At 46.1% G+C, this 19,459-nt stretch overlaps 7 protein-coding genes and 1 long non-coding RNA gene across 9 annotated transcripts; 4 read left to right on the top strand and 4 right to left on the bottom strand.

Annotated features, from left to right (window-relative positions):
• Positions 1-1,085: 1,085 nt before the first annotated feature.
• LOC147642766 (uncharacterized) lies at positions 1,086-1,811 on the bottom strand. The gene is made up of 2 exons (XR_015273045.1): positions 1,687-1,811; positions 1,086-1,621 (listed from the first exon to the last, which is right to left on the bottom strand). It is a non-coding gene; the product is annotated as an uncharacterized LOC147642766 (long non-coding RNA).
• A 748-nt stretch (positions 1,812-2,559) lies between these two features.
• Snap24 (Synaptosomal-associated protein 24kDa) lies at positions 2,560-4,589 on the top strand. Its single transcript, XM_020962789.2, has one exon. It carries the CDS (start codon positions 2,928-2,930, stop codon positions 3,564-3,566), a length of 639 nt encoding a protein of 212 aa, XP_020818448.1. The 5' UTR covers positions 2,560-2,927; the 3' UTR covers positions 3,567-4,589.
• On the bottom strand, positions 4,453-6,212 carry Mpi (mannose phosphate isomerase). The gene is made up of 2 exons (XM_020962788.2): positions 5,333-6,212; positions 4,453-5,274 (listed from the first exon to the last, which is right to left on the bottom strand). The coding sequence occupies exons 1-2, from the start codon at positions 5,907-5,909 to the stop codon at positions 4,649-4,651; spliced, it is 1,203 nt and encodes a 400-aa protein (XP_020818447.2). The 5' UTR covers positions 5,910-6,212; the 3' UTR covers positions 4,453-4,648.
• Positions 6,213-6,369: 157 nt separating this feature from the next.
• Alg12 (Alg12 alpha-1,6-mannosyltransferase) lies at positions 6,370-9,315 on the bottom strand. Its single transcript, XM_020962695.2, has 6 exons — positions 8,755-9,315; positions 8,560-8,692; positions 8,327-8,500; positions 8,113-8,266; positions 7,682-8,053; positions 6,370-7,624 (listed from the first exon to the last, which is right to left on the bottom strand). The coding sequence occupies exons 1-6, from the start codon at positions 8,878-8,880 to the stop codon at positions 6,448-6,450; spliced, it is 2,136 nt and encodes a 711-aa protein (XP_020818354.2). The 5' UTR covers positions 8,881-9,315; the 3' UTR covers positions 6,370-6,447.
• Positions 9,316-9,321: 6 nt separating this feature from the next.
• Rpt3R (Regulatory particle triple-A ATPase 3-related) lies at positions 9,322-10,877 on the top strand. The gene is made up of 2 exons (XM_020962751.2): positions 9,322-10,005; positions 10,056-10,877. The coding sequence occupies exons 1-2, from the start codon at positions 9,453-9,455 to the stop codon at positions 10,727-10,729; spliced, it is 1,227 nt and encodes a 408-aa protein (XP_020818410.1). The 5' UTR covers positions 9,322-9,452; the 3' UTR covers positions 10,730-10,877.
• An 83-nt stretch (positions 10,878-10,960) lies between these two features.
• Positions 10,961-14,594, top strand: Tti1 (Telo2 interacting protein 1). Its single transcript, XM_020962868.2, has 4 exons — positions 10,961-11,262; positions 11,346-11,844; positions 11,900-14,094; positions 14,163-14,594. Exons 1-4 carry the CDS (start codon positions 11,078-11,080, stop codon positions 14,563-14,565), a joined length of 3,282 nt encoding a protein of 1,093 aa, XP_020818527.2. The 5' UTR covers positions 10,961-11,077; the 3' UTR covers positions 14,566-14,594.
• Positions 14,579-17,749, bottom strand: PpD3 (protein phosphatase D3). 2 transcript variants are annotated; one of them, XM_086838899.1, is made up of 9 exons: positions 17,623-17,749; positions 17,320-17,543; positions 16,840-17,081; positions 16,625-16,775; positions 16,441-16,562; positions 16,114-16,384; positions 15,605-16,055; positions 15,462-15,543; positions 14,579-15,402 (listed from the first exon to the last, which is right to left on the bottom strand). In XM_086838899.1, the coding sequence occupies exons 2-9, from the start codon at positions 17,501-17,503 to the stop codon at positions 15,343-15,345; spliced, it is 1,563 nt and encodes a 520-aa protein (XP_086695025.1). In that variant the 5' UTR covers positions 17,504-17,543; positions 17,623-17,749; the 3' UTR covers positions 14,579-15,342. The 2 variants fall into 2 exon arrangements, with proteins under 2 accessions (XP_086695025.1, XP_020818529.1); XM_020962870.2 differs by lacking the exon at positions 17,623-17,749 and having other exon boundaries at positions 17,320-17,589.
• On the top strand, positions 17,747-19,458 carry LOC110191888 (uncharacterized). The gene is made up of 2 exons (XM_020962873.2): positions 17,747-18,515; positions 18,580-19,458. Exons 1-2 carry the CDS (start codon positions 18,270-18,272, stop codon positions 19,168-19,170), a joined length of 837 nt encoding a protein of 278 aa, XP_020818532.2. The 5' UTR covers positions 17,747-18,269; the 3' UTR covers positions 19,171-19,458.
• The last annotated feature ends 1 nt before the right edge of the window (position 19,459 follows it).

Below are 19,459 nucleotides of genomic sequence, written 5' to 3'. Positions count from 1 at the left end.
ATATAACAAATACTTGCAGCCAAGTCGAATGTAATCAGTGATTACGAAATGTGTGGACAAGACCCTGGTAATTTCAAATTTATATTTCGTAGACTGACTTGTCTCATATCCTCTAAATATGCAAAATAAAAAATTGATTAGACCCTTTTAGCTTGATGTTTAAGGAAGTTAATGTGGTGCTTTAAATATTTGTGTAAGCGGTCAGGCAGAAGAAAATCCTATAGTTTTTTATATATATGTTAATAAGATGTTCCCAAAAAACTTAATATTTATTATCATAAGTTTTCGTAGGCCCCAAAACCACCACCCCACCGAAAGCTTAAAAAAGCTCCCACATTTCACCCTTATCTTTACAGCTACTCTCGTACATCGTGAGCACGGCAACTTTATTTATTGTCATGCATGTGATAAAAGGATGACTTTTAAAACCAGTTGGACTGGAGGAGGCATTAAATTACTATAAGATTTACTACCCCCATAGAATTTTCATAACTATCATGCAATAAAATTCCGATTGCTCCACTTATGCCTCCTGGGAGGAGTAGGATGCTGCTGATCGATGTTGTGGGGAAGGCATACCCAGCATAAAATATGCCCAGCAATACCGAAAGCCACAATGAGAAGCAAGCATGGCTAATGCCAAATTAAATCTGAGTAGCCGCATCTCCATTTGACCAAACTGGGTGGGGCCCGGGGCCTAGAGAGGTGCGTTTCTTCTTTTTTCTTTCTTTTATTAATGCGTCTATATTTCTTAATTAAATTACAGCTCCATGGGCGCTCATGGGATTGACTATGTGTGCGTGTAATTATAGTGTTTATGTGGCACTTGGACATTCCTGGCTCTGGCTTTTTTCACAGCTTGGCTAGTTGGCTGTCTGGCTTATTGATATAGCCAAGACCCAAAAGAGGTGAGTGCTGTGCTGTGAAGTGGACCTAAGAGATGAGAGTGGAGTGCTGCATTAAAACGTCACCTGATGTAGGCCGTGCCCGGTGCTTATTTGTTGCTATTTGAAAATACAAATTGCACTAGTCCCGGCCTGCAGTGAGTGTCGCAGGCAACGATATGCTGAGAGAAATGTGATCAACGTTCTTAAGATTCATATATTTATATAATATTACTAAGAAAAATGTAAATGTTAGTTTATTACATTCTTTTGATATATCTACATATTTGATTATGAAATATATTTATCTGATTATAAAATGTAATTTCTCTATTATTTCACATTTTATTTGTGTAAAGAATAAATGTTTTTTAAACATAATTGTTAAACTATAGAACTATGTATAATAATACCATATAATTATATTGTTTCAAATAAAAGCTTTAACAGTTAAACGATTTTCAGACAGTACTGTATGTTGCCCTATTTCTGTGTGAAGTATTACTGGGTAAATGCTGGTAAGTGAATTTAAATGAAAAACTGGAAATCTACATTAAATTAATTTGAGAAGCTATGCATCTCTTATCTTTGCGTGCACCCGACCAAGTTTAAGATGAACGTTAAGCTTAATGCTAACCGCGACACCAGAAACCATACCCATAATGCGGTGCGGCATTTTGCGTGCTGCTGTTCGTCAAAGTCAGGCACCGTCTTCTCATCTTCTCGTCTGTCTGGCCCTGTAATTATATAATTTAATCAAATTACTTGCATATGTTGCCAAAAAAAAAGGAAACGCCGAAACCTAAAACCCCAAAAAAGATGGAAGCGGAGAAACACTCAAGAGGGAAGAAAGAAAGACTTGCGAAATGGCCAAAATGCGGGCCAACATAAGTGGCAACTGAAATAAAAATAAATGCCAACGAAAGCGGGCTCCTGGCGGCTCCTAAATGCTTTATAGCCGCATTTCTGACAGTGAAATGTGCCTGTGCCGCCTGCGTGTGTGCGTGGCCAAGGTAGAAGGATATTTGCGTACTTTAGCATTCATCATCATTACTCTTCCGTTGCGGTTGCATTTTAAATTTTTAGGCGCAACTTAACTTGACAGGCGGCTTGACAGTTGCAAATTGCAAGCTCACACACCCCGGCTGACGGCCAAAAGCTGGTCGCTATGCACGCCATTATCGTTAGAGAACTCAAAAAGCTTTTATTAATGCTATCTAGTAGCAGAGTTAGTATAAATCATTAATGAAAGTATAAAGAGGAATATAAACAGAGAACTGACTACATACTGAAACTTCTTTTATTATAGTACATAAATTATAAAATTTATTACAAATGTGCGAAAAACTAAGAATTCATTTTTGTAATGTGTATAATACACAAATTGTCTCAAAAGTTTGGAAACACTATTGAATAAGCGTTAATTAATTGATTTTACAAATGATTTCATTTTATTTTGAACTGAGAATTTTTTTTAAATGTAATTTAACGATTAGAGGCCTTTAAAAAAGGGGTTCTTAATAAAAAAAATTAACTTCGGAATGTTGAAGTTTGTATACCCCTACTATTTTCAAATTAATAATATGATCGAACGACGAGAAGCAGTTGGTAACTACTTACCTTGTAGCTTGTAACATCAGTCCGTGGGTGAAACTAGAAATCCACCCCCGAGTCCGGCTGGTCACACTGAAAGACAAGGCGTATGTATACAAATTGGCGTAGTGTGTGAAAAATCGTATTTGCCAAATAATTATTATTATTGTTGCTGAATTGCACATTGTTGTGTGAAAAAGTTCCTGCTTTACAAACGAGCACAAATCGAGCTTAACCCCGTCTCAACTACATATCCGTCTTGGCCAACACAATCTGCACCCACCGCACACACACCGAAGGCAGTCCAAGATTTCGCACTGTGAGTCACTTGTCCAGATTTCCCCGAGAGCCGTACGTAAAGACAGCAGACGTCGCCGTCGCCGTCGCCGCGCAACCACTTGCTTGGTAATTACTTAAGCCACTTTTTCGAGGCAAGCAGCTAGTCCAGAAATGGCCGCCGTAGAAAACAATGAGCCCCGCACGGAGCTGCAGGAACTGCAGTTCAAGTCCGGCCAAGTGGCGGATGAGTCCCTGGAGAGCACGCGACGGATGCTCAGTCTGATGGACGAGAGCAAGGAGGCGGGCATCCGCACGTTGGTGGCTCTCGACGACCAGGGCGAGCAGCTGGACCGCATCGAGGAGGGCATGGATCGCATCAACGCCGACATGAGGGAGGCGGAGAAGAATCTGAGCGGCATGGAGAAGTGCTGCGGCATCTGTGTGTTGCCCTGGAAGAAGGTGAACATCAAGGATGACGGCGAGAGTGCTTGGAAGGCCAATGACGATGGGAAGATCGTGGCCAGCCAGCCGCAGCGCGTCATTGATGAGCGGGAACGCGGAGGAATGGGCGCTCCGCCGCAATCGGGCTATGTGGCGCGTATTACAAACGATGCCCGCGAGGATGAGATGGACGAGAACCTTGGCCAGGTGAACTCCATGCTAGGAAATTTGCGCAACATGGCGCTGGACATGGGCTCGGAGCTGGAGAACCAGAACAAGCAGGTGGACCGCATCAATGCAAAGGGCGATGCAAACAACATACGTATGGACGGTGTCAACAAGCGCGCCAACAACCTGCTCAAGAGTTAAATTCGCATAAAAGACAGTCTCAAATCCAAATCAAAAACAAAATTAATAGTGAAACACGATAGCCATGAATCCACGGAATAGCCAGTCAGTCTCCTCCCGCTACCATCAACCAAACAGGAGAGGGTTCGAACCAAAAATGTGTGGGCACAAACAGCAGCAGCAGCTGTTACTGCAGGCTACTGCTTTATTTATACTATATATTATATACAAATACAAGTAGTATACTTGACTCCGGCTCCTGGCGGACAACAAACGTAACGGACGCATCTACATACCTACCAGCGCACCTCACCAGCCGGGAGAACTTTCTACTTTCTACGACTATACTTATACATATATATACTGTTCTAAATACGTGCAAAAGCAAACCACAAATTTAACTACTTACTATTACTTACACTCGTGTACAAATAGGGGCGACCCCCTCTCGGATTTGCCGGAAACAATTTTATTATGAGATTTACCAGATGATGGACGTACTCTGTTTTTGGTACAAAACTTTTTGAGCATTTTACCAAACTCTGTGTGGAATCAAAACCCATGTAACTACTGAGATGTATGAATATATTTACAATTTGTATAACCACCGGACACCGAGAACCGATCATGGGTGGTGTCTCATATCGTAGCCAATTCTATGTTTTAGATTGTTAAAGTTTCTTTGCTTTAGTCGAGATGCGATGATGCCATTTAACCACTAACAAAAAAGTCCAGCACAGATTCGATTGAATTATTAATGTAACCTAGACTCGCACACGAACCCGGCGTCTTGCTTCGTATATGTATGTCCCAAGTGAATGTAACAGAATGAGTTTCGCTTAGCCTAAGTAAATATTGTTGATTGCAAATAATAATCCCATTTAATTAATAGGAAACGACCGACCTGTTTGTGCGCAAGATATTTCTCGTTAATTATTATATTGTATTACAAAATGTATAGCCAATTAATTAGATAACATTATTTATCGCTTACATTCTTAGCTCTTAACTTGCAATTATTTGAAAATACAAGAATTCACCTTATGGATTTGTGGTTTTATTGCACTTTACAAGAGGATTATTAACTGATTAACTGAGAATTTTTAAGCCACTCGAAAGTAGTTGCTGGTTGCTATGTATCCGGTGAAGTCATCGTCTTCGACGTCGTCACATTCGTTAGCCCGGTCAAACTCAATTTCCGGCGCCGCCTCCACAGGAATGTACACAATGCTGCCTCGGATCAGAGTAATCTCCTTAGGGCCCTGCTTCGTCATGAGACGCAAAATGCGCGAGCCTTTCAACACAATCAAGATGGAACCGAAGGCTTGAATTTGCAGCTTGTAACACTTGAGGGAGTGATGGATGTTCACGTGGATCACAGCAAAGTCCGGCACGGGTGGAATGTACACTTGCACCTGTTCGTCGACGTGATACGGAATGAACTCCTTGCGCTCGGGATGCCTGCTCTCAAAAATTACGGAGTCGAGCAGCTGGTCCACATCCTTGTACTTGGGCGTTAAACCGGCACGTATCACATTGTCCGAGCAGGCCATGCACTCCACGCAGTCTCCGTCGAGGTAGGCGTGGATCTCGTTTGCGCCCAGGTAGATGGCCTGACCGGGCTTCAGGCGGACCAGATTGAGGAAAAATAGTGACAACACGCCTACATCGCCGGGAAAGTCCTTGTTTACTTTGTTGAACACGTCCAGCAGATCGTTGGACTTTAACTCTGAAAGCAAGGTCATTTGAGACAGTATTGCGCGGATATTATTTATTTATTGCCTCACCCTTCTGGTAGTTCTTGGCAATGGTCTTGATGCACTGGCTAATAACCGCCTCGTCGGTCTTCATCAGCTTCGCGTAGCACAACTTAACGCTGTCAGCGTTGGGAGCTTGGTGAAGTGTATCCACAGCCTCTGGGCCAATCAGCTTGCTAAGAGGCTGGAACTCGTCAATGTTGTCCCTTATATCGCTGGCCGGCTGGAAGCCAACTAGTGCTAAGAATGGCGTCAGGGCAATGGCCAGCTCCGGCTTATGGTTGGAATCTTTGTAGATCTCCGGGCGCTCCCTGTGTAGTCGCTCCGCCTCGCACTTGTTCGGATGCACCTGGATGCTGAGCGCCTGGTTGATGCTCAGTACCTTAAACAGGTAGGAGAGGTCCTTGTTCAGCACACGGTCCAGTGTCTCCCCGGTGTTCTTCACCACGGATACGCCGCACACATGAGTGCCCATCCACATCTCTGCGTAGGGCTCCTCCTCATTCAGTGTGAAGTCCGGATCGTTGGCCATGGCGAGTTGGGCCACCGCCGAGTTGATGCCTTTGCGGCCCCAGTCATAGTTCTTCACCCATCCCGTCAGTTCCATTTTTTCCCAGAATCAAAAGCAACAACTAGGCTACACAATCTGCTTTATCAAATAATTCTGATATCAGTTCGGTTGGGCGCCGTGGTCTGGCAACGCTGCTCAAGGTCAAACTTGCACTCGCGAGGGTCAAAACTAGAAATGGCTTTTTCTCGCTCTACAGCGGGTTGTGGAGATGCAGACGATGGATTTAACTATTTGAGGGGAATGAAAATGAGTAGTGAGGCTAGAATGGCAAGATAAAGACAAAAAAACTGACTAATGGGTGGACCAACGGTCTGGCAGCTTTACAAGACTAGTGTGCCCGCTCGCCAGAAAGTTAATTTTGTGATATGAAAATGCGCCATTTTCAAATACGTTTACATAAAACTTAACTTCTAAAAATTCGAAAAAGAAAGCAGTAATACCACAGTTTCTTGGACAATATCTTAATAAGGACATTCTTTAAAAAACACTTTCATTATTACATATGTAGTGGGGTTTATTATTTTTTTTTTACAAACTCTTAAATTAAAAACAGTTTAAAAGATGACAATTTTTGTTATTTGGTTTTTACAATCTCGCTATCGTCTATTTTGTCAATCACCTGTTTTAAACAGTCCTTCGTTGATGTCTTTTCCAGATCACATATGCGCGTCAGGTCCATGGTGGCAATTTGCTCAATCATTTCCTTGATCTTCTCCTGCTTAATGATAGACTTCACGGACTGTCTTACCCCTGCACTCCCGCCAGTGACACCCTGGGAGGCCTTTGGAGCCTGCTCAGCTAAATCGTTTTCGATTTGCTTTCCCTTGGCCCGGTAGTGCTGCTCGATGATCTTACGTATTTTCAGCTTAGTAGCTGCTCTCGATTTCTTAGTCGTTTGTCCCATGGCGAGATTCCGAAGCTCCTGGAAGTTTATCTCCTTGGTTGGCGTCCCGATGTTTTCTGGTTCTGGTTCCGGCTCTGCCTCTGCCTCTTGTTCGGATTCAATGTAGTCCAGTTCTAGGGACACCTCCTCCACAGTGGCCACGATGCCATCGTCATCGTCGAAATCCATTTGTAAGCTTTGTTTGCTCTTCGGTTTCTCTCTTTCCTTCGGAGTTTTTTTCACCGATGGGGTTATGGGAGATACTTCGTCCACTTTGGGTTCTGGAGTGGATATCACCTTCTTTTCCTTTACTTTTGGCTTTTCCTCAACTACGGGCACAGCAGTTTTTACATTCTTTTCTTTAACTTTCGATTTTTCTTTGGGTGGCGCTAGCCGCTTCTTTAGTATGCCAATGCAAGGCTTCGTTTTGATTCTCACAGGAAGCAGAGAGTTGTACTGAATACCGATACTGTTAAAGCAGTCAACAAACTCCAAAGTATCAAACTCTTCCTGGAGCGATGACCACAACTCTGTATTCTGCTTATTCTTGGCCTCAATTAAGAGATGGGTAAATCCTTCTAGCTCTGGTTGAGTGTAATTCATTGACTCGTCTTTGCTGTAGTTCCACTCATTGCGTATTTCCATAAACCGAGAAACTCCACTTTGGGCGGCCAAGTTGGCAATGTGAACGGAGACATTCGAAGCTCCAGCTTCCAAGCGATGCAAGCGGGAAAGGGCCGCTCCACCCGGGTAGTTGGTGCCCGATATGATAAGTAAGAACACCGTCATGCCGACATTCAACAGGATGTGAGCTGCAGAGGCTAGTGCCAGAAAGCTATGCCACGTCGACTTGGCGCTGTTCATCCAACTGAAAAGGGTAAAATAAGTACGTTGTCATACCATAAGTAAATAGAGCCCCACTTACATGCGCTGGCAGGCGCAGGCTGCCGTAATATTGAGCACTGGAAAAACATAAATGATAAAGCGCAGCTCCTTGTGGGGCAATATGGAGTACAGCAGCACAAAGGTTAGAGCTGACAGAGCCAATGGTCGAATGCGTGGTTCCAGGGCAATGCCGATGGGCACAAACACCAAGGACGCACCCAAAGCCCGGGGCAGAGCCGAGTAGAAGTACCAAAGGAAGGGGGACGTGCCCCAGTTTGAACTCTTATTGAGAATGGTATTGTACCAAAGAACCTCGCCCTCGGGCCACAGCAGGCGGCGCCAAAAGAATGAGTCCACCAGCACGGTGGCCGCCAAAATGCAAAGACCTGCCGGCAGAGCAATCTTCAGCATCCTAATAATAAATAAACAAATAAGTATAAAATAATATGTCAGAGATGGATCACCGCGCACCCGTCAATGGAGAATTTGCGCTGCAGCAAGCTCATCGCCAGTAGAAAACCCAAAAATAGTGCCAACTCGGAACGAAAAACGATGATGGCGACGCCAGAGCAGACGATGAACGGCTTGTGTTGGTCGCGCAGCCAATAGGCAATAGCATAGAGCACTGCAAAGATCTCGAATCAATAAAAAAAAGGCACAGAGACCAAGGCGTAGAACTAATTACCTATTGGCAGGGCAAACATGTTTGGCAATGGTCGAGTCATGTAGAACATGAAATGGAACTGCGTAATGGTAATGGCGGTGAACCACAGCCGCACCTCTACGCCATATATCCTGGTCACGGCTTGTCGCAGATTTGTCCATGCCACAGATATGGCTCCGGCCAGGACAAGGCGCACTAAGTGGAGTACAGATTAATAACTAAGAAGTTGCAGAAGTTGGCGAGCTGCCTTTTACCTACATATTGTGCCCAGAACTTATTCACTTTCAGTGTCTCGAAGAGCAGCACAAACGGCGCGGATAGCATGGACACCACCAGAGGTCCGATGAATGTACGAGGCACCACCCCGGGGTACTCATGGTGATCGTACTGTGGAGCGAGATATGCAATTAGGGTTTGTCAAAAATATGTAAGGTATTTAAAAAACGCACCTCTGTGAAGTTGTTGCGCAGGTAGAGAATATCGTGCATGGCCTGCAGATTAAAGCTCTCCTCCACCTTCGTGAAGGGTGTGTAGACCAGATGGGCCGCTGCCGTTAGAAACACCAACATGTCCATGGTGATCTGCGGTCATCGGCGCGTCTTTGTTGGTATTATAGATGCTGGAGCAGCAACTGTTGCATTACATAATGGTCACCGACTTCTATTTATCCTCGGTTGTATTAATATATTTCGTGTAGTAGGTGCAATTGTAGCATCTATATTCCTATCTCAGTCGGCGTTCCACAAGAGTTGTGTTGTGCAAAGAAACCTTTTTGGTTGAAGAACCAACCGTGTGCTCCACCAGCCTGACAATAAGTGTCAATGAGCAAGCATATATATGCTCAGTCGCGAGTAGAATATGTATGGTTCCAAAATAAAATCGAAGTAGATATATAAATAGATCCCTCCACGTCGTCGGAGACCACAACAAGAGCGAAGAACAAGAGAAACAACAACAGGTCCGTGCACACCAGCTGATTGCCATTCTCAGGGCGCCGTCAGACAGGCACTGCGGTAATCGTCACTGTCCAATACTGGTCGAAAGGTGTCAACGATAACTCAACTTCAACTCAACTCTGTTTTAGCTTTCAAAAATTCAAGTCATTCTCCGTTTTTTTTTTCTCAGCCGCTCTAGATTCTGTTGGAATATGTCGAAAATGCGCTTGTTAAAGGAGGAAATTGAGTTGTTCCACCAGAAGTCATTGCCAAAATATGACGGACTGAGCCCGGAAGACTTGTATGTGATGTACAAGAAGCTCCAGATGGAGCTGGAGCTTATTCAGGTTCAGGAGGACTACATCAAGGAGGAGCAACGCAATCTCAAAAAAGAGTTTTTACACGCCCAGGAGGAGGTGAAGCGCATCAAGGCCGTACCTTTGGTAATTGGCCAGTTCCTTGAGGCAGTTGACGAGAATAGCGGGATAGTTGCATCTACCACCGGCTCCAATTATTATGTTCGCGTCCTGTCTACCATCGACCGCGAGCTGCTGAAGCCCTCGGCCTCAGTGGCACTCCACAAGCAGAGCAACTGCCTAGTGGATCTAGTGCCGCCGGAGGCAGACAGCACCATTTCAATGCTGTCACCGGACGAAAGGCCCGACGTCACCTACTCGGACATTGGGGGCCTAGACCTGCAGAAGCAAGAGATACGCGAGGCTGTGGAGCTGCCGCTGACCCATGCCCAGCTGTACAAGCAGATTGGTAAGTGCACTTGTTGGAAATCCTTTCCCCTCATCAAAGCCCATTTCCAGGAATCGATCCGCCTCGGGGCGTACTGCTCTTTGGTCCACCAGGATGTGGCAAAACGATGTTGGCCAAGGCCGTGGCCCACCACACCACCGCCTCCTTTATTCGTGTCGTTGGGTCCGAGTTTGTACAAAAATATTTGGGCGAAGGACCACGCATGGTGCGAGATCTTTTTCGCCTTGCCAAGGAAAACGCTCCCTCAGTCATCTTCATCGATGAGATCGACGCGATTGCCACGAAGCGCTTCGACGCTCAGACGGGTGCTGACCGAGAGGTTCAGCGTATCCTGCTAGAGCTGCTTAACCAAATGGATGGGTTCGACGAGACCACCAATATCAAAGTGATCATGGCTACCAACCGTGCTGACACTTTGGATCCGGCTCTACTGCGCCCCGGGCGCATGGATCGCAAGATAGAGTTTCCCTTGCCAGATCGTCGTCAGAAGCGCCTGGTTTTCTCCACAATAACCTCGAAAATGAATCTGGCGGAGGATGTGGACCTGGAGGATCTAATTGCCCGTCCAGACAATATCTCAAATGCAGACATCAACGCTATTTGCCAGGAGGCGGGAATGCATGCGGTGCGCGAGAATCGTTATGTGGTCAACTTCAAGGACTTTGAGAAGGGTTACAAGACCAGCGTACGCAAGGATGAGGCACAACACGAGTTCTACAATTAATGTCATGATAAAAGGCACAGTCACATTACACATAGCTTCTTTATTAATTAATTAATTATTAATTAAATGTTCTACAGGCCGCAGCTTGAATATCTTTCTAAAAAGAATAAAATAAATCTTTTCTAAAAGAACGCAACTTCAAAACAGATTATCCATGAAATCTAATATTTAAAATTGATAACTACATTAATCGATTAGTCGTTAATCGTCGTCGTTCAGTTGATTCAGATTTCGATTATATTTTCTTTTCCCAACCGAACAGCTGTTTTGTTTTAAACTTGTTTTGCGAATTTTGCCGGCATTTCGTTTCGTTTATTCTGGTTTGGTTATTGATTCTGTGTCTCCAATATGATGCATTTGGAGCGGTATGTGACGAAGATAAAGCCCGCCATCGAGGGATTCATAAAGGAGCCCAACAAAGACAACCTGTCAACGGTGGAGCGCGAAATTGAAGGATTTAACTTTGGCGAAATGCGCATCTACCAGGTGCAAACGCTGGTCCCCTTGGTGCTCAAGCTGGACGAACTGTCTGGGTAAGTGTGACAGCGGAACTAAGCCGCCGATCGTTGTTACGTGTCCGAAGAGGAATCATAACAATCATTGCGCTTTATCCCAGGGAGAACCAAGAGCTGCGCACCAGCCTTATGAATTGCCTGAGCAACATTGTATCGCACACTTACCTGGCGGATGACAAGGGCCTGCGTTCCATTCTCGTGGTGGTGCTGCAACAGATTCGCGATCCCAAGGCGGCCGTTATGCGACCTAATCTTTCCGAAGAAATCAAACTGGCGGCAATACAGTGCATATTTGAGTCTTTGCGCCGGTCCACAAGCGATGTGCTAGAGTCGTTCTATGTCAAGGAGACAGCCATGTTGCTGGGACAGATCCTGCTTACGCTCCTAGAGATTATTGAGCGGGAAAAGTATCGAAAATTGGTGCAGTCGGCCCTGCAGTGCCTGCAGGTTGCTTTCTATGTTCACGATGAATCCGATTCAGTGGATGTGGTGCTGCGCAATCAAGTGGCCGATACCATTTTTATATTTCTTCCGAAGGTACTTATTGTACTGTTTAAGACATCCTTGAAAGATGACAAGGTTGGCGAAACCATTAAATCGGTGAGCAAAGTCTTGATTTTCTTGTTTATTCCTTTATGATAAGGACTTTCTCTAGATGGCTATTCAAGCCCTGGGTCGCATCATCTGCATCATGTTCGAGGAAACCACGGACGAGTATATGAAAATGCGCTACGACGTGGATGCCTTTCGAAACCTCTTCAATGTCACCAACGATCACATAGAGGAGGGCGAGTTCAACTATTTTGGCAACAAAAAGGGCTCCATCGAACAGAATGAGGAGAGACTGCATCAAATGCAAGCGGAGCTGCGTTCGCCCCAATGGGTGTCTGCTACATCCCGACGTCTGCGGCCCATTTTCGTGGAGACGAGTATTTTGAGGGCACATGAAGCCTTGAGACTAAGAAAGAGCTATGCAGAAATGTGCTGCCTGCTTCTTACGAACTGTGCCCACAACCTGCGGAGTAACTTTATTCACATCCTGGAGAGCGTGCTGGCATTGTCAGAGGATGAGGATCTTGAAATAGCCCAGCGATGCAGGGACACCCTACTTCATTTGCAACAGATGCCTAGCAGTCAGGGCATTTTTGATGAGAATGCCGAGATGCTGCTCGATGCTCACCTGAACAAATGGCCAAGAATCTTGCACCGCTGCGAGGACAACGAACAGTTTGCTGAGCTGCTCTTCTTTAAGGGTTTCTTGCGCAGCGTCAATGCCGAGAAGCTCCAACTGCTGCTTCTGGTCCCCAAAAATCTGGAGATGTTCGTTACCGGTCTGTTGACGGCCCTTGACTTGCGCACCAGCCGGGAGCTTCTGAACGAGGAGTACTCCCTTCGTCGCATCCGCGAAGGCGACTCCAAAGACTTGGCAGCAGAGCTGTCTAAGCTGACATGGCGCCAGTTCAAGCATCTGGGCTCTGACCGCACTGTAGCGATTCTGTATGACATTGCAGCAATTTTGGGCGCCGAGCCAGCTTTAAACCGCTTGATCTTTGACTATTGCCAGGAACTGATTCACCAAAGGTCTACGGCCATGAACGAGGCTGTGTTACTCCTAAATCTAATGGTGACGCGGGCGGAAGTGAAGGCGTCCCGTGAAAGTCGCCTGGTGCTAGCTAGACTTTTGCTGGATCAGCTGCTCCGCGATGAGCACTGGAATTTAGCCCTGCAGCCGGACGCAGCCTGGCGACTCAAAGTGGATAAGCCAACTCACTGGTTTGAGGAACGAACACCGGGAATCTATTCTTCGGCAGTGGAGGTTCGTACCCAGGATTGCGATTCCGATGACGAGCAGTCCGAACAGGTCATCAGTAAACGAGTGAGCATTGCGGACGCCCAGTTCAATGTGCTGCACACCTGCCTGGTGTTGGATGCAGTGGGACACTGTGCCACATTCATTGGTGACACTTTTGACAGGTACATATTCCAGAGTCTGCACAAGGTGCTCCTCAAGGTGGCCAGCAGCAATACTATTGTCCACCTGGCAGCTAGTTTCGCCTTTGTTTCCATGCAGCTCGCCTTAAAATATGCAGAGCCATCGCACTTCATCGAGTGCTCCACGGACTACATCTCTTTCCACCTAAACGCGTTGCTGAAACGACGGTCGACTGAGAGCACCGCTGCCGTGGACATTCTCACCGTTGTGCTGCAGTACAGCAGCCGTGGAAATGTGCCCCACTTGGACAGCTTATTCCATACCATACGCGACGAGTGCTCCAAATCCCACCAGATGGCCAATGTACACTCGTATCTGCGTGTGTTTAATGCATTCCTAAAGCACGTCTCCGAATGGAAGGGTGATGCCGATGCCGAGGTCAATGCTTTCGAGTCGCCAATGCAAGTAGACGATGATGAGAGTGTCCTTACCACATGGACAAATGTACTTAAGAAACCGCAGTTACTAGACGATCCTAATGTCGATGCCAATATGACTGATGTGCCTGTCCAGGATGCCAAGGAAGATGCAGGTGGAGATGATGATACAGTACCGGAACCCACGAAGCCTGTGCTACCGCGTCATGTGGAAATGGTCAAGGACATCCTAAGTCAGGTAATCAAGTTCGTTTCGACCGCTGAGCAACCGCAGCAGATAGCGGCTATAGAATGCTTCTCCAGTGGCTTACCCCTGCTGGCAGCCTATGAAAACGAATTCCTACCACTGGTTCATTTGGTGTGGCAACCTCTGGTCGAGAAATTCCGCCAAAAGGATGCCCTAGTGCTCAACCGTTGCTTTACTTTACTCCACTTACTGGGCGTACACGCCAAGGACTTTATACTGAAGCGGAGTCTCAGGTATGCTTGCTGTATATTCTGTATTTGCTGTATTTTTTCATAAATTTTATGTCCCGCTTTTTTTTTAGCGATGTGATACCACAATTAAAACAGTTCCTCAAGGCAGCCAGTCTACAGAGCAGCAGAAAGGAAGACAAGCAGCAAGCCAAGACCCAAGAGTACAAGCTACAACTAAAGTTACTCCAGAGCCTAGCTGACTTTATACTCGGACTTCAGATAGAGGGAAAGCATCTTCATGAGCTGATGTCGACGGCTGCGCTCTACCTGGCGCAGGAGCAGCCTCCGGAACTGCAGTCACTGGCCAGACAGTTCTTCCTCGAGCTGGCGGTATACAACGGTCCCTTTGTCTATGTGACGCTCTTGCAGCGGGCACATCTTAAAGATTACAAGGTAAACGTTAGCCAGATCCTTGAAGCCATGGGTTTTAGCACAGCTGCTAATAGGCCTGAAGCAGAAAAGCTTGACCAATAAAGAACAACAGACGTCGTTTTTATTATGTATTTCACAATTGCTCTAATTCTGGTTCACTCGATGATTAACATTACAGGCTTTAATGCTAGATGTGTGTCTTTTAATGCGCTTTGGGTAGCTTACATACTGTCTGTCATACTGTACGTAAGACGTATATGCAATAGTTTTTGGATTGAAAAAAATCATTGGATTATTTATTATTGAGGTATCTCTAACTTGAATAGTTTTATTAAATATAAACAAGGCAAGGGTTTGTTTGAACAAAACTTGTTTTTATACACAAATGAAGCGTGGTTCGCGAACAAACAAATTTGAAATAGAATTTCCAGTTTGGTAGCCAAAAAAATTAAATGCTATGCATAAACAAACACTGTCTCATTCTTTTTTTACTTACAAATGGAACCGCAGATGCTTGGCACCGATAAAACTTAGCATCCGACTTCTAAAGCCATTCTATACAATATAACATATCTTCGATCTGTATCAAATATAGCTGAATTTTTAAAATGATTGCTGTCCTCAAATTTTATCATCCTGTGTTCATCCCGTTCCAGGCCCTTCCTCGCCTCGATTTCGCAATACTTGTACTTAAGTAGTGAAGCTAGCAGCTCGCTGTGTGCATAAAGTCTATTGAGCATCTCCTCCGAATCCTTTGCCGTTGCCTCTTTGATCGTTTTAAGCTGCACAGCTCTGCGGTTGTGGGTTCTTAAGCTGTTGGAAAATTGGTTGTGTTGTGTGTTTTGTGTGTTTAGCTATTGAAGTTATTTAGCAAACTGACTACGCCAGCCAGTTCATTAGGCTGTTGGCATAGGCCATGGGCTTGACGTCAGGATGCGGCTATAAGGATAGAAAGCATTTGTACATCACAGTCTTCGCCATTACATGCTCACACTTACCACTGCCTCAAAGGATTTGTAATTTGGTTTTAAGTTGTTTCCCGTTATGGTAATAAATGCGCCCATATTTCCCATAGTATCACTAAAAAGAAAGCTCTTAGAGTGGAGAATTGATCGTTTGATACCCCTTTCTCTTTGCTTACCAATAGTTGGGAGCTGAGAAGACTGTTATGCATTGACCATTGTGGGCCACTTCATAGCCCATATCCTTGACCTCGTGACTGCGTATAATGTAGTCCAAGTTGTTGTTCTTGCAGAACGCCTCGGTCACGTCCGGACCAAACTGGATGCCAACACCGCGCTTGGATGGTCCGCGTCCCATCCACTGCTGCGGATCGGACCACAGAAGCTCGCACATGAGCCCCTCCTCGGGCGGCTGGCAATTGCGCTCGATTCGGCGGATGTTGTCCAGGGTGACGTTGTCTGAGGAAAAGAGACCGCCGTGCATGACCAGAATCTTCTCATTGATGCAATGACACAGCGGCAGCCAATTGAAGACCTGAGTGAATATATCGGCCATGGCACTGGTGTACTTTGCCGTCACTTCACCGGTGAATCCGTACATTTGGTTCATGTTGATACTCTCATGGTTTCCTTAAGTTTATCCGATCGATTAGTTCGTGAAGATAAGAAATAAAGCATCAGCACTTACCACGTGACAAGAAGAAGTGATTGGGATACAGCAGCTTGAAGCCAAACAACGTGAATATACATTCCACGGAGAAGGAACCTCTGTCCACAAAATCACCATTGAACAGGTACGGATTCTTCTCGGATGGCAGTCCGTTTATCTCGAAGATATTCATCAAGTCGTAAAACTGGCCGTGAATATCGCCGCAAATCGTAAACTTCTCCTCGTCCGGCACGGTGATGTCCACGAGGGGCGGCTGAGCCCGCATATACGCATCGATCTCACAGAGTATCTAAGACAAAAGAAAATTTTAGAAAAAGGACAAAGTTACGCTGGGATAGACCTCACTTTGTATGCAAATTTGCGATGCAACCGCTTCTGGTCCTTGTAGTGACTCATCAAGTCCTTCATAAACTCCAAAGTTACCTTGCCGTCCTCCAGCTGTGGACCCTTGTAGTCATCCTCAATAGCTGAAAGATATATGATCATATTATCTCTTATTCTGGCAAAGTGCAAGCTGTGAGCCACTTACTTATATTCTCCATATCTCTGTACATCTCGGAGAGCGTCTTCTCTGGCTTATCAACAGCAATGGCCCGCTCAAAGGCACGCATTTTGACGATCTTGTTGCATTCCGTGAATTTCAGCTTGGCGTCCTTGTCGTTGGGTCGACACTTGGCCACCTAAGAATAATGTGCATGTGCGTCTTAGGGGTCAATAGTGAGTCATAGAGGTATAGTTACTCACAAATTCAAAGTCGCAAAGTGCCTGCTTGAATTTGCCAAGGGACATATGTGCCGCTGCCCGACGATAGTATCCTTTGAGGTAGGCAGGGTCCGCCTTCACCGCCGAGATGCCGTCCTGCAAAGCGTAGCCGAAACTCTCCTGGCGCAGGTGCGCCAACGATCGGTTGGCATAATATATCGCGCTGTTCGGATGCAGTTCTATGGCTTTGGTGTACATGTCGATGGCTTTTGTGAACTCCTTGGCTATGCATGGGGAGAGGGGAGGGGAGGCGGTCAGTATTTCTAATTAGGCCCATCGAATGGAAGTGGCCGGAGACTTGTAAATTATAACACAGCGATAGCTTCTGTACCTCCGCTTTAAGGTTAGGGTGAAGGGCCCCTCCGAATCTAGGGTCGTCCCGGAGTGCGCTGGCGCTGACGCCTACACGATGTCCACCTGTCGTGGACGTCACGTTGCAAGTGAAGCGGGGGCGGTACTTACTTTTGAGCAAATCGTTTCCTTGATTCTTGAACTGCTCGGCCGCGGCAAAATCCAGATCCGCTTTCGAACAGGCATTTGTCTCCGCCTCCGGCTCCTTGGGCCCCGTAATCTCTGCAGTGGCGTTACCCTGCTGCTCCTGCTGGCCCTCAGCAGCCTTTTTTATTTCCAGCTCGGACGAAGACATGTTTTTTGTAACAAAATTATTTTCTTAAACTATTTACTGTCTGAAAATGTTCGAGGGTTGGAAAACGACAAACGGAATTAGTAGTGTTGCTCAACACGCGGGTCTATCGGGTTAATCACTTGTTGTAGAAGAGGCGCGATGCGTTTAAAAAGCACGTTTTTCGGTATTTTTTAGCGAAATTGTAAACATTTTTAAAGCTTCCCCCGCAGCTTTGGGTAATCGATAACGGGCTTTGCACTGGTTATCGTAAATCAGATGTTTTGAGATAGGTTTGCAGTAGAGCCGGGCTCGTGTCACGGTAGCTCACGTGCGATTGCAAAAATAATTCGCACAAGTAAACACAAAAAAAGAAACTTACTAACTACTGCTTTTCGTGTGCTACCAGAAAAGTATTCCTTATCTAAATTAGAAACATGAAAAAGGCCAAATTGTTTGGGGAAACATTCTACAGCTTGAGTCTAGTTTTGTGATGCGTGCACAGCTTGAAACCAAACTCACGTGTGCATCCCTAGCTTAAACAAAGCAGTTGTGGGAAGAAATAGAAGCGGAAACGGGTTTTGCTGTTGGTAACTGGGAAGCAATCGCTAGCATTCAGCACTTTGGGCAGCAGTCTGGAGTTGCAGCCGCATCAACATCAACGCCAACCTATCCCGAGCCGTGCCAGCGCAGCGCGAAACTGATCGATAAGACAGAAGCCTGAGCCAGTGTGGGGGCGTCACCGTCGTGGGAAAAAAAATCAGCAAAAACATAAACAAACGCCAGCAATATGTCTATGAGCAATCTATCAAAAGACGGCGAGTTCCGTTACATTATCCAATGGTTCAATGAGTGGAGCGAGCTGCAGCGGGACGACTTTGTCTACGTTTTGGTAGAATATCTGGCTCGTGGCTGCAGTACAGACGTGGGCGGCGCCGGCGCAGATGGAGGCGGCGGTGTCTATGTGAACGGCCTGGTGAACTCCTTGGCCAGTGCGGCCGTGCAAGACAAGCCCATGAGTTTGTTCCAGTGCCGCGTAAGTACACAGTAGAAAGTTCGGGCGCAGCTCAGCAGCCAAGCTAACGGTTCATTGTCCGCAGATTAAGCTGTTCCGTGAATGGAGCCCCAAATGGCCGATCGAGTTTAAATGCAAGCTGCAGGAGAAGATCAGCGAGATCGACGCAAAAGTGGGAGAGAAGATCATAAATGAGCTGAGGGGGCCCCATGGTGTGCACAATGGCGACGTTGCCGTGCATTTAAATGCAAATGGGGCAACGAGCGACGATGGAGGCAGAGAACATGAACTGGAGCAGCCGGCGGTGGCAATTGAGAAGGCTGAGGTCGCAGCTTTAGCTTCAGCTTCAGTGGTTGTGACAGAGCCAGCTCATGAGGTCGAGGCGGACAATGACAATCGCTTAGCGGCGGTCTTAAGCCAAGAGACACCCGTTGATGATGATGACGACGTGGAAGTAGAACCCCGAACAGAATCTGCTGGCAATACTACTACCGATGTAAATGGCCATTATCCAGCGGCTGCAGTGACAACGATTGCAGTGAATACATCTCCATCGCCATCCCCATCCCCAGCCAATTCCACGACTCCAGCAATCGTCGAACCTGTAGAACAGGTCGAGAATAGCGTTACAGTCACCGTGTCTGCCCCAGCCGCAGAAGTTCCCCCGGTTGCCTAGAGATGCAGCCGAGCCGCTCGTTAAAGACAAACCAGACCGACTATGAAAAGGCTTAATGAGTTAGTTAAGTATTTTAGCTGTACGCCATCCCAACTTGACATTCCATTTCCACGCGATGCATTTCTAGTTAAGTAATCGAATCTGAGCCCACAACCCTGGGCTCTCGGCCAATAAGACTTTCTCATTCTCTGGCCCTTTATTTCCCATCATCGAATATCTTAAGAGAGCATAAATTGTAAGCACCATTAAACGGGAAGTACGCTCGATCCATTCAACATTTATCCCGTAT

Source organism: Drosophila serrata, unplaced genomic scaffold (assembly GCF_035046125.1).
Source record: "Drosophila serrata isolate PLE 108 unplaced genomic scaffold, ASM3504612v1 contig_360, whole genome shotgun sequence".
NCBI lineage: Eukaryota > Metazoa > Arthropoda > Insecta > Diptera > Drosophilidae > Drosophila > Drosophila serrata.
Note: the sequence above shows the minus strand (reverse complement) of the source record. Positions and strands in the feature narration are given on the sequence as shown.

What these genes read in the sequence shown, in the direction of transcription:
- Snap24 (XM_020962789.2), top strand. Translation starts at nt 2,928, where the DNA reads ATGGCCGCCGTAGAAAACAATGAGCCCCGCACGGAGCTGCAGGAACTG.
- Mpi (XM_020962788.2), bottom strand. Translation starts at nt 5,909, where the DNA reads ATGGAACTGACGGGATGGGTGAAGAACTATGACTGGGGCCGCAAAGGC. An exon ending in TGCCAAGAACTACCAGAAGG is followed by an intron (nt 5,275 to 5,332) that starts GTGAGGCAATAA and finishes CCTTGCTTTCAG; the next exon opens with AGTTAAAGTCCAACGATCTG.
- Alg12 (XM_020962695.2), bottom strand. Translation starts at nt 8,880, where the DNA reads ATGGACATGTTGGTGTTTCTAACGGCAGCGGCCCATCTGGTCTACACA. An exon ending in GTTCTGGGCACAATATGTAG is followed by an intron (nt 8,501 to 8,559) that starts GTAAAAGGCAGC and finishes TACTCCACTTAG; the next exon opens with TGCGCCTTGTCCTGGCCGGA. An exon ending in CATGTTTGCCCTGCCAATAG is followed by an intron (nt 8,267 to 8,326) that starts GTAATTAGTTCT and finishes AGATCTTTGCAG; the next exon opens with TGCTCTATGCTATTGCCTAT.
- Rpt3R (XM_020962751.2), top strand. Translation starts at nt 9,453, where the DNA reads ATGTCGAAAATGCGCTTGTTAAAGGAGGAAATTGAGTTGTTCCACCAG. An exon ending in CCAGCTGTACAAGCAGATTG is followed by an intron (nt 10,006 to 10,055) that starts GTAAGTGCACTT and finishes GCCCATTTCCAG; the next exon opens with GAATCGATCCGCCTCGGGGC.
- Tti1 (XM_020962868.2), top strand. Translation starts at nt 11,078, where the DNA reads ATGATGCATTTGGAGCGGTATGTGACGAAGATAAAGCCCGCCATCGAG. An exon ending in AAGCTGGACGAACTGTCTGG is followed by an intron (nt 11,263 to 11,345) that starts GTAAGTGTGACA and finishes GCTTTATCCCAG; the next exon opens with GGAGAACCAAGAGCTGCGCA. An exon ending in TTGGCGAAACCATTAAATCG is followed by an intron (nt 11,845 to 11,899) that starts GTGAGCAAAGTC and finishes GACTTTCTCTAG; the next exon opens with ATGGCTATTCAAGCCCTGGG.
- PpD3 (XM_086838899.1), bottom strand. Translation starts at nt 17,503, where the DNA reads ATGTCTTCGTCCGAGCTGGAAATAAAAAAGGCTGCTGAGGGCCAGCAG. An exon ending in AGGAAACGATTTGCTCAAAA is followed by an intron (nt 17,082 to 17,319) that starts GTAAGTACCGCC and finishes CCCCATGCATAG; the next exon opens with CCAAGGAGTTCACAAAAGCC. An exon ending in CAGAGATATGGAGAATATAA is followed by an intron (nt 16,563 to 16,624) that starts GTAAGTGGCTCA and finishes TATATCTTTCAG; the next exon opens with CTATTGAGGATGACTACAAG.
- LOC110191888 (XM_020962873.2), top strand. Translation starts at nt 18,270, where the DNA reads ATGTCTATGAGCAATCTATCAAAAGACGGCGAGTTCCGTTACATTATC. An exon ending in TGAGTTTGTTCCAGTGCCGC is followed by an intron (nt 18,516 to 18,579) that starts GTAAGTACACAG and finishes CATTGTCCGCAG; the next exon opens with ATTAAGCTGTTCCGTGAATG.